The sequence below is a fragment of the Olea europaea genome, chromosome 13, assembly GCF_002742605.1.
Source record: "Olea europaea var. sylvestris chromosome 13, O_europaea_v1, whole genome shotgun sequence".
NCBI classification, from domain to species: domain Eukaryota; kingdom Viridiplantae; phylum Streptophyta; class Magnoliopsida; order Lamiales; family Oleaceae; genus Olea; species Olea europaea.
This window is the reverse complement of record NC_036249.1, coordinates 15459462-15472487: the sequence shown is the minus strand read 5'-3', so window position 1 is coordinate 15472487 and position 13026 is coordinate 15459462. Positions and strand designations below refer to the sequence as shown.

The 13026-nt window shown below is 35.4% G+C and overlaps 1 protein-coding gene across 1 annotated transcript; it reads right to left on the bottom strand.

The window, feature by feature from the left end:
* Positions 1-2448: 2448 nt before the first annotated feature.
* On the bottom strand, positions 2449-4215 carry LOC111407713 (3-ketoacyl-CoA synthase 12-like). Its single transcript, XM_023037355.1, has one exon. It carries the CDS (start codon positions 4061-4063, stop codon positions 2657-2659), a length of 1407 nt encoding a protein of 468 aa, XP_022893123.1. The 5' UTR covers positions 4064-4215; the 3' UTR covers positions 2449-2656.
* Positions 4216-13026: the final 8811 nt, after the last annotated feature.

Sequence of the window (13026 nt, the reverse complement as noted above, 5' to 3'; positions counted from 1 at the left end):
TGCTTGTCGAGTGTCAAAAAAAAAAACCAATTTTTCTCAGCTAATTTTTTTTTTTTTTTTTTTTTTTTGCTTTTGTGTGCTTATGTGTGTTAGATAAATTTGCCTATTATTATGAATATATTTGGAACTATAATGGCTATAAATTGTGAAAAAGTTGCATGTTAGGGTTGATTTATCCTTATTCATGTAAAATTTTATATTTTCGAGCATAAAATTTATGTTTTGCATTATGAAGGAATAATTTGATTCAAAATTTGAATATGTTGAAAAAAAATATAGTGGACTTTAGATGCTAAATCAAAACAACAACTAAATTTTATATTCTTAAACCATATTTAGAATAGTTTGTGAGTTATTGAACTATTGTAGGGAGACATTGAGATAAATGTGGATTCTATGTGTATTAAATTTTGTATTGATTGTTTAAGGCCAATAAGATGAAACTTAGGCAAAAATTTTAAGTTATGTGTCGATTTTTTTGAGAACAAGTGTTTAGTAAGAGGCATTGCACTAATTATTGCCTAAAAAATGAAAAAAAAAATACAGAAAAATGTGTCTCATTGTGAAACATCTCTTTATCACCTTTATGACTTAAATGATTAAGCCTGTAGGGTATTTAAAACTTGATACCCTAAAATCATTTGATTTGAAAGTCATCGGCCAAAAATTCGCTACATTGGTTATTTAGAAAGTTTAATGGATAGAATATATATATAGCCACAAACACTTATATTAGAGAATTAGACATTTGACAATGCGTTATTAGCTTTCGGGACTTGATTAACTATATGAATTTATGATGTTTGACATGAATTTTCGCAAACACACAAATCGATTTTGCATTGAATGATTAGAAATGAATCTTAACGATGTGATTTTGAAGTAATTCATAGTTTTAATATAGGAATTCTAATCCTAAGACCAAAGGCAGATTATCTAACCATGTGTTTTTAAAATTTTTGGTTATGTTAAGATATAGTTTTTATGAGATGAAGAAGTTATGTTTTGGATTTTGTCTTTTCGGATAGCAAATGTTCAAATTGGAAAAATTTTACCTCAAGAAGAATTGTAGCCTTTGAGTTAGCTTTCCAACGTATTTTGAATCATCTTAATTGAATATTGGAAGTGACCAAAATATCGAAAACTGCTCAGGAATGATACAACACAAACCAACGTGCGTGGTTGGCAATTATGACAAAAATTTCATGACCCAAGAGCCACATGGTTCAATGGAGTGTGCGGTAGGCATACCTATGCAACAGATGTTAATAATAATATTTATCATGTACAATCATATAAATAATCTAAAATTTAATGCATTCTAACTATTTGAATTCAGGTTAGAAATAAATTCAGGTCATGATTAGAATAGAATTAACTTGTTTTGGAAAAGAAATTTAAATACATTAGTTTTATTGATTGTCAAGAACATTTGAACAGAACTAGGTTACGAATTAAGAATTGAAATAGATAATAATAGATGGATTCGAAATCCAATTTAATCAACCATAATTTGACAAAAACCAAAGTTTTATTACTTCCTTATATTAATTTAGAATTATCACAAAATTAAAATCTATTTTGTTTTATATAATTTGAATGCCATACATAACTGGTAAATTTGAATTGAAATTTATTTCATTTGGGACGATACTCTCAACTTATCGCACAAACACTGATTCTTAATATTCACATGGAGCAATTGCTGCAGCTTACATAGTTGGCTCGTTATTAATGGGGATACTAGCAACCCAACGACTCAGGTCAATTTCACCCAACTTCTCTGTTTTTCAATAATGGGCAAGCAATTAGTCGGTATACAAATATTTGTCCCTATATGTGCTTGTGTGTCAGCTTTAAAGAATAATGCTAAAATGCTTAATATTATCTTTCGTGAAACCGCTGGGGTCTGGTATAGTATAGTACAATTGTAAACCTTTATTTCAAATATACGAGGATAAAGCTATTTGTACAGAAAAATTGTCAAGGAAATTGCTAGATGCTGATATGACGGATTTTGATTGGCTGTTTTAATCTTTTTTTGCTCAAAGTTAAATGAAATTCTGACACTTGGCATTCTGCCAATTTTTCTGACATAACCCATTGTATATGTAGCATCTCTCAATATATTCTAGTGCTTTGTTTTCCTAATCTGATATTTCAGTTCAAACATGTTACAAGAAACATGGAAGAAAGGTGTGTCAAAAATCATTCTCTCTTTTAAAAATTACAGCTATTTTTTGAGAAAAAGATCATTTTCGTCCTCTCAAGTATACGAGTACTTAATGTCCAAACATGTTACAAGAAAGGTATGTGACATTTGAAAACATGGAAGATAGTAACTAGGGGGGACTGAACATGAGAAGTAATATTAGGAAACACGTTTGACAAATAAGTAGCTTTAAAGTAAAATCTATATTCTGCATTTCTAGACAAGAAACACAAACATTGAACAAACCCAACAAAATAGATTACATTTTCACTCTTGTAATGGAAGTTTTCTAACAGGATACAAAGTAGCGGGCTCAACATAAGTATCATGCAGGCTCTTTTGGTTATGAACCCGCATTCACTTAAGAAAAAAAATTACAGACTTAATTTTAATCAGTATCAATACAGTAAAATAATCTTATTGATCACGAAAAAGAAAAATTATTTATGGAATAACATAATCATCTGGGACGTGAAACGTATCTGGATCCTCCTCATTGATCCATCCATACTTCTCTAGGAAAGGATTGGTTATGGTTTTTGGCGGATAGTTATTAATGAATTCTTTCCAAACATTTCCATCTTGATCCAAATCCCTCATCACTTCCCACAAACAACTGTTACACTTAAACCCCGCTCCAAAACTTATCATAAAAACTTTGTTACCCTTTTTAAGCCTTTTTTTGGCTTGCATATATGCTAAAACATACCATATGCTACTTGCAGACGTGTTTCCAAATCGATGTAGTGTCATTCTGGCTGGCTCTACGTCGTACTCGCTGAGGTTTAGATTCTGTCCCACTGCATCGATCACTGCCTTTCCTCCTGTGTGGAGGCAAAAATGATCGATCCCAGTTTTGAAATTGATCACCGGCCTAGCTGCTGCACCTGTCTTAGTGTGTTTTTGAGTCATTTTCCGAATGAGTGTGAGTAATGAGAAGCGTAGAAGCTCGCGAACCGGGAGTATTTTTGGGGCAATTTCTTTCAAGTTATCGATGAATGCACGAGTAGCTGCCTTGGGCAGATTCTTGCCTAGGTGAATCCCTAAATAGCCTTGATCATCTTCCATTTGTTTGCAACAAGCATAGGATTCATCCTTTGCACCATGGTGTGTTCTCACAAGGCATTTCAACCTGAACATGGCCTTTTCTTTCAAGGCCACTTTATTTGTCAAAAGTATTGCACAACCTCCCGATCTAAACAGACAATTAGTAAGAATCATAGATCTATCTTTCCCTGGGTACCAACCTAGACTCAAAGATTCAGACGTCACAATAAGTGCTTGCAAATTTCTTTGAGTCTTGAAAATGTTTTGAACAATATTGATTGCAATAGGGCTGGCACTGCATCCCATTCCAGTGAGATTATACACCTTGATATCCTCTCTCATCTTATAATGATGGATAATTCTTGAAGATAAAGAAGGACATATAGTGAGCATCGATATATTCACCACTAGAACGTCGATCTCAGAAGGCGAAATCCCAGTCTTGTTGAAAAGCTTGTCAATAGTATCAAGAAAAAAATCATCCATTTCAATGATGGCATCTTCAAGTGTTGGAGACATTTCTCGCCCTTCGAGTACCATTCTCGGGCCATAAGTGTCCTCTCCAATGCCTGAACTGACTATGGCCTTCAAGAGAAACTTGTATTCGTTTAGGCCGAGTTGCTTATTTCGCCTAATTACTTCACCGCAAAATCTCGTGCTGAGTTTCTTATCATCACTTGGCTTGTAGCATTCATAATCCAAAATGTAACAATTTTGATACCTCCTTCTTTCAAAGGTTATCCAAAAATTGTAGAATAGACAAAGGAGTGGGATACAATACAAGAACATTGGAACAAGATCCATATGGTATAGGGTGGGGAAGAAGCAAAGAGAAAAATAAGGAGAGAGTATGTAATCAATTTTGTAAATTCAGCAAGTAATCTATGCTGTAAACTCTTCTTCTTATGTGATGAGAAATTTAAATCAAACACTTAGCAGTATTTGGAGTGCCCAAGTTGCATGTCAATAGGCTTTATAAAACTCGGATCCATCAACTCCCAACAACAAATTGATGCGTGACTTTTCTAACAATCTTTATTACAGTTAATGATACTCAGTCATGCCATAGGTATGTGAATAACTATATGTGAATATATATATTTTTATTTATTTTTATCCTTTTTTTTTAATAATTCCTACATCAAATAATACATCCAAGATAATAAGCCCTTTCACACACTGGTGGATGTAAACTCCATATTTCGAGATAAGAACTTTTAAAAGCACTGGTCGGAGACGTTGCATCAACGCCTACTCAGACCGTTAAACTACCTCATCTACAAGCTTAAACAAATAAAGATCGAATTCATTTATTAATTTAAAATTAGTTTTCACGTTGGTGCCAGTACTCTTTTAATCACTTCATCTAAAGGGTCGTCTCTTTTAGTCCAAAATTCTATTTCTTAGAGAGTACACCTTGTTGTTTTTCAACAACGGACATGTTCAGTTATTGGATATCCATTACACAGGTTACCAGCAAACAATTTATTTTTTGTTTTTTACTTTTTTTTTTCCTGAATGAATTCAAACAAGGCCACATTTATGAGTTGTGAAAAATGGTAGATGGGACTCTTTGTTTTGGGTAAACGGTAGATGGAGACTTAAGAGAACATGTCGTTGTTCAAAAACAGCAAATGACTTCTGTTCGAGTTTAGACAGGAAACGGCATTTATGTCTGAAAGTAGTTCGAAAAATGATATGAAACAGAATACAGTACAGAGGCTGGAAGTTTAGAAGACTATGAATTTGCAGGGTTTGTCCGTGCCTTCTTTGAGGGATAATATAAACTAAAATGATAATTTTTAAAGATTGCTCTGAATTCCAGATGGTTAAGTCTTTATTCGGTAGACTTTACAGAGCTTGATTATGTCAACCTCGACAGTAAGGTCAACTAGGAATTGAGAGGACAGTGTACCTTCCCTGCTTATATTTTGTTGTCTAAATCTAAAGTGTGAGCAAACCCTTTAGGAAAGTTATGTTCACACCGTATTTTTAATTGTACGTTCCATCATATTTTAATTGCATTCAAGATCTTCAAAGTTCACTCATTGTAGCATTTATGTCATTAATTATTTTATTGTCAAATTTTTGTCTTCAACAACCTTCTATTAATTAGTATATCTTGTCCATTTTAACAGTTTTCATCCACTTGGTCTATTACGAGTACATAAAAAGATTTATTTGTCCATCATTTTAAATATAAAAAACAATAGATACAAATGTGATAAAACATATTTTTTTCCTAATTGCAGTATAAGCAATGGAATACTCTAATAGAACCACCATTAGTAATGAGACCGTTTGATTCCCATGTTTCTAAGAATGAGAATGAAAAATATAGCTGTTACGAAACTCATACAAGAATAGAAAGTCAATTATGGTGGCTTGATGTGATGGATAACGGTTAAATTTTTTATTTTTGTGGTCAAAGAATGTCAATCAAACGGGAAGTTTGAAGAAAATTATTTGATGAAAAAGCTAAATACATAAGTGTTACAATAAGCAAAGCTTGAGGACCTTGAGTGCACTTACAATGTGGTGCAATAAGTAACTTGTGATACCAATATAACATTTTTTTTTTTGCTGTATGATAATGAAAATCTCTCATAGCAAGTGACTCACTTGATCTCATATTGAAAATGAACCATTGTATATACATTTATTTGCTCGTGCTTATTTTCATTTTTGTTTTCGTATTTTATTCCTCTCGTACAAGAGGCTAGCTTCTAAATCCTAATGCCAAAAACGAAATACAGTTCGGTTCATTGTCATTAAACTAGAAATGAACTAGGTCGATATTTTTAGAGTGCTTCATAATAAAATACATATTAGGACTCATGTTATCAAGTCTAACATAGTTTCACAATAGCGGTCTACCTACTATAATCTTATTACGTCATTCGATTTTAAAATCATGACAAGTACGGTTAGTACAATTCAAAAGTACTTTGCTTGATTTTATCATGACGAGTACTTTACTTTTTATATAAAAGTACTTTGCTTGATTTTACTTTTTATATAAATCATATGCACACGTGCTCAGGTTATAGTATAAAAGAAACTTTTTACGAGGTTTTTTCATTTTCATACCAAATTGATGTTCTCATACGCGTTATTGGAGGTTAGAAAAAGCCCCCACAAAATTAATGTTCCTGCAGCAGGTCTACCAAAGCCAAGTATTTGGATAAATTTTTCGTAATTAATTTTGAGGGTTTGTAATTGGCTGGCAATACTGTCATAAATTCTACCATCCAATCATTCGATGCAAGGGCCAATGAGCTTTATGAAACAAACCCGAGCTTCCCTGCTCCAAAGGTCAGTATTGACCCTCACATGGGGCTGGGCCTCATGTGTGTGTGTGTTTTTTCCCCTCCAAAAACGAACCACCCACTCCACCTCATGTGTCTTATCTATACCGCCTCTATAAACCTCTCATCTGTACATGTAGCACGGCTCAAGAAACCCTGCCACAACTTTATTTTGCTGGTTACATTTCTACCAAGTGTTATAATAATAAGCATTCTATTTTAAATATTGTGTCACAATTTTACCGGTTGGGTAGGGTAAGGGAGGGGCTTACTAGGTCTGGTTATAAACATGATTGATAACTTTGGTTGATAATCATGTGTTGTCAAAATTCGAGCTTTGACGTAAAAAATAATTTTTAAAATAAATGAATGTAATGCTGCCAAGTAAGATGTTGTCAACAATGATTGTATATATAGCATGACTCGATTATAAATCTGACCTACAACCAAACCCTAACCAATAGTGATGTAGAGAGATACAATCACTTTTATTGAAGGTCATCATTAGTATCGGGAATTTATTTAAATCACTATTCGTTTTCCTTGTGTAGAATTTTTTACGGAATAGGCTCGTCCTTATATTCAAATTATTCTCCTTATTGTCCACTCTTTTAAGCAGATTAATTGGTATAATAGATGTCTCTTAATTTTTTCCTATATAAATATATATATATATTTACACTAATTGGTGTTTGAAACTAAAAGACACCTATTATTTATTTGAAATCACAAGTGATCAGAAAGTCACAACTTTGAAGTCATAGAAGTAACAATTGCTAGCTGATCACTTGAGCATTAGAGGATTCTTTTAGGCAATCTTGAGGGTCTAATTTTTTCCTTGAGGCGAAGTCCAATTCCCTCATAAAGCTAACCTATGTCTAAGTCAATTGTTGAGACTTTTGTTCGAACATCTCCTACATTCTCCCAATAAATGAAGTACTACGTCATCTTCACCATCTCAATGGTTCCATCTCAAAATCTCATTTCATCTATATTAATTGAGACATGCACTTTTTTTTGGAACTTCTGCACTCGTTACAGAATTCATCTAACCAATAGTGATGTAGAGAGATACAATCACTTTTATTGAAGGCCATCATTAGTATCGAGAATTTATTTAAATCACTATTCGTTTTCCTTATGTAGAATTTTTTACGGAATAGGCTCGTCCTTATATTCAAATTATTCTCCTTATTGTCCACTCTTTTAAGCAGATTAATAGGTATAATAGATGTCTCTTAATTTTTTCCTATATAAATATATATATATATATATATATATATATATATATACACTAATTGGTGTTTGAAACTAAAAGACACCTATTATTTATTTGAAATCACAAGTGATCAGAAAGTCACAACTTTTAAGTCATAGAAGTAACAATTGCTAGCTGATCACTTGAGCATTAGAGGATTCTTTTAGGCAATCTTGAGGGTCTAATTTTTTCCTTGAGGCGAAGTCCAATTCCCTCATAAAGCTAACCTATGTCTAAGTCAATTGTTGAGACTTTTGTTCGAACATCTCCTACATTCTCCCAATAAATGAAGTACTACGTCATCTTCACCATCTCAACGGTTCCCATCTCAAAATCTCATTTCATCTATATTAATTGAGACATGCACTTTTTTTTTTGAAACTTCTGCACTCGTTACAGAATTCATCTTGCACATTTGCAAGAATATGTTCAAAGCATGTCAATTCTATTAAGAATTATAACCTCTATTTCTATTCGATCGAGAGCAATAAATTTGAAGAAAAATAAATACATAAGAACACAAGATTTATATAAGTTCGCCTCAACGTTATTAGCAACATAACATAGCCTGGCATATCTAACTACAACAACCGTGGGAGTCTATGGAGAGATAAGGATGCACGAAATTGTTGAAGAAATAAGGGGGAAGACTCCCACAATTTAGCCTCAATCAGTGGAGAGAAATTGAGTGATCTTGGGGATCTACTGGTAACAAATTCAAACCAAAATGGTAATCCACTCGAGCCAGCATGATGATTCAACTAAGGAAGGATTCTCTGTTATCAAGCAAGCTGTCCAACTTAACAAATGGAGAGATGTTCGGCTATCAGACTAAAAACCAACCATATTTTGTGGGATTTATTATTATCTCTTGAATCCTTCTGTCAATGTAATTATGTTTAAATATCTCTTATGTATAGCCTAAGTGTTCACGTTGAAATAATACAGAAACTTCCAGTATTTCTGGAGAACAAAACCTCTCTTGAATCATTTTTTCTTTATGGTATCAGAGCCATTGTGAACACTAGGAAACATAACACAGCTCCTACAATTTTTTTCTGCTTATCGACTCCAGATATGACTACTTGATCCCTCAATGTCGGCAATTTCATCACTCTCCGACTCACCCCAAACAATTATCCCTTATGGCGTGAGCAAGCTTTGGCCCTTGCAAAAAGCCAAGAATTGGTCGGACATCTCACAAATGAAGATCCCGCTCCTAGCAAATTCACAACTCCAGATCGAAACCAACTAGAAAACGCAGAAAATTTCACTCCACAATTAACAAATGCTTACATCGCATGGCGAAAGCCTGATCGCCTCCTTCAAGGGTGGATCATTGGAACACTCTCTGAGGAAAGTCTTGGACTCGTCGTAAGCCTTGACACAGCTTATGCAGTTTGGGAGGCCCCAAAAAATACATATGCCCAACAATCACAAGAACGCGAGTTTACATTACGACAACAAGTGACCTACCTTCGAAAAGAAGACCACACAACAATTGCCGAACACATTAGCAAATTCAAAGGCCTATGTGATAATTTAGCAACCATTGGCAAGCCCGTTCCAGACCAAGAAAAAGTTTTTTGCCTCCTCACCTGACTAAGTCCTCAATATGAAATGTGAAGCCCCCCAGGCCGACATACTCTGAATTGGTCTCTCAACTCCAAAATTTCGACCAAAGGCAAACTTGGTTCTCCAGTCACATAGACGTCCCAGCAGCTTCCCTCACTCATCAAATGGCTTTTTTTGGACAGCAACGCCCACAATCAAACTCTTCAGGCTATCGTGGACCCTCACAAAAATTCAGTTCCAATGGACGTGGTTTCCAGGCACAACAGCAAAGGGACACAAACCGTGGCTAAACAACAACCCCCCTTCAACAAATTCACAACGGCGTCCTCCACCGCCTGGTAAGCGCCGAATGACACCTGCAGAAAGGAACAGATACCGTAAGGAACAGTGCCAATATTGTGGGATGATGGGACATATTGCTAAGATATGTTGGTGGGTGCCAAAGAAACCCACTCAACAACATGAAATTCCACAGGCACTCGCAGCTCTTACCTTGGACAATAACATTGCAGATACAAAATGGACAACGGACACTGAAGCCTCCAACCATATGACAGGTAAGCCAGGTATGTTAACAAATATTCGTAAATACTCTGGTGCTGATTCTGTGCTAATTGGAGATAGGTCTTCCATGCCCATTCTTGCAATTGGTGACTCTTGTATAAAACAGAAAACACTGCCTTACCTCTCAATGATGTTTTTTTTGGTTCCAAACTTAACAAAAAAACTTACTTTCTATAAGCCAGATAACGACTCAATTCCCCGTTAATTGTGAATGCTCTAATATTAATTTCTGTGTTAAGGAACGAGAAACTGGGCAATCAATAACGACAGGGAAACGCAAGGGTGATCTCTATGTTCTACCTGCTTCTCCAGAATTGTATTTTTCTCATCAGTTCAGATTAGGATCTACAGAAGTTTGGCATCAACGTCTAAGCCATCCTCAATATTCAGTTTTACGTATGCTTAAAAATACAGGACTCATTGATGTCGTAGGGACAACTAAACCTCAAAATCTATGTGATAGTTGTCAACTAGGAAAGCTTAGTCGTTTTCCTTTTTCTCATTCAGAACACTCAAGTACTAGTATTTTCGAAAAAGTTCATTGTGATTTGTGGGGACTTGCTCCCGTTTCATCTATTGGAAAATTCAGATATTATACTTGTTTGGTTGACGATTTTTCCAAATATACATGGATTATTCTCCTACGCAATAAATCTGATTTTTTTGATGCATATCTTGCTTTTGAGAAATATGTTGGTAGACAGTTCAATAAGCAAATCAAAATATTTCATTCAGACAGAAGAGGTGAGTTCATCAATTCCAAACTATCAACTCACTTCCTTTCTACAGGTATTGTTCATCAGGTATCCTCTCCATATACCCCTGAGCAATCAAGTATGGTTGAAAGAAGCCATAGGATAATAAGAGAATTAGGGATGACTATGTTATTTCATTGTGGCGCACCTTTATTTTTATGGATAGAAGCTTTCACCACAGCTGTATATCTTATTAATCGCTTACCATCGTCTGCTCTAGATTTTCAAACACCTTACTTTGCACTTCATGGAACACACCCGGTATATTCCTCACTCCGTGTTTTCGGCTCTAAGTGTTTTCCCTACACTTGGGATACACAAAAAAATAAATTTGATTTGAAAACACTATTGTGCATTTTTGTGGGATACAGTGAAAAACACAAGGCTTATAAATGTTTTCATCCATCAAGCAAAAAAATGTTTATCTCTCGTCATGTTGTATTTGATGAGTTAATTTTTCCATATAAACCGACTAACACGTCTTGCATAACAATAAATTAGCCGCATGTAACGAGCATTTTCGATTCTTGGTTGCCACATGCTAACACCTCTTCTTCTGCAGGGAATACTATGGACGACTCCTCACTTCCTTCCCTTAGTCCACCACTACCAATTGCTACACATACCCCAGAACCGCATCTCAAAACCTCCAGTCCACCGCTGTCCATTTCCACACACATTCCAGAACCCCATTTCCACACCTTCAGTCCCATTGAGTCATCACATGAACCCCCCAGCGTTGAGTCACATAGCACTGATCCACCCGAAATGGTTCTACCACAAGAATCTCACGTCGACATCACAACTCCACCAATAATCAATGAACCAACCGAATCTTCTCACCATAGGTGTTTTCCCTCAACACCATTAGTTCACCCGATGGTCACTTGATCGAAATTGGGGATGGTAAAACCGAACCCTAAGTATGCCTTAAACACAAGCACAGCCTCTAATATACCTTGTGAGCCTCACAATGTCAAAATCGCCTTAGCACATCCTGGCTGGAAAGCAGCCATGGAAGAAAAACTAGATGCACTGCATAAAAATGACACTTGGACACTTGTTCCACGCACGCCAAAAATGCATGTCATTTGAGCTAAATGGGTGTTTAAATCCAAACTCAAACCTGTTAGGTCTTTAGATCATCTCAAAGCACGTTTAGTTGCAAAAGGGTATCACCAAATTTATGGAGTGGACTACATTGAAACCTTTTCTCCAGTTATCAAACCAGGGACAATACGCATGATAATCTCCATAGCTCTTGTTTAGAAATGGTCCATTCGCCAACTGGATGTGAAAAATGCCTTTCTACATGGCTTAATTTCTGAAGATCTTTACATGCAACAGCCACCAGGAATGGCAGACTCCCAACATCCGACACACGTTTGCAAACTACAAAGGGTGCTTTATAGCCTAAAACAGGTACCACGAGCTTGGTTTGACTGATTTAGTGCATTTATTCTAAAATATGGTTTCTTTTGTAGTCTAGCTGACCCCTCATTGTTTGTTTTTTATTCGAATTATGGCTTATTAATTTTACTTCTCTATGTAGATGACATGTTACTCAGCAGATCAAATCCAACACTTGTTTCAGATTTTATTCAGTTACTAAGCTGTGAGTTCGCAATGAAAGATTTGGGGCCTATTCATCACTTCCTAGGGATGGAAATCACACCAACAACAAGTGGTCTTCATCTATCTCAGCCACACTATGCTCTAACCATACCCGAACGATCCGATATGGTTGATTGTAAGCCAATGAGTACGCCTCTTGAAGCTAAAACAAAAACATCTTCCAATGATACTCCTTTGGAAGATCCGACTTACTATTGAGGATTTGTTGGAGCTCTACAGTACCTTACACTCACTCGCACTGATCTTTCATATAGTGTTAATTATGTCTCTCAATTCATGCATGCTCCCACAATGATACATTTAAAAATGGTTCGACGTATTTTATGATATGTCAAAGGCACAATAGAAATGGGATTACATTTTTCCTCACACTGTACACTTGATCTACTTGCTTTCTCTGATGCAGATTAGGTAGGGTGTACTACAACGAAGCACTCCATCACTGGCTATTGCACATTTCTTGGACAAAATCTTATCTCTTGGTGTGCAAAAAAGCAACATACAATTTCCCGATCAAGCACAGAAGCAGAATATCGCGCAATGGGAAACACAGCAGCTGAACTCACATGGATGTCCTTCATTCTCAAAGACCTTCACATTACAATACCATCTACACCAACACTCTATTGTGACAACCTTAGCGCTCTTCATATGACAGTAAATCCTGTTTTC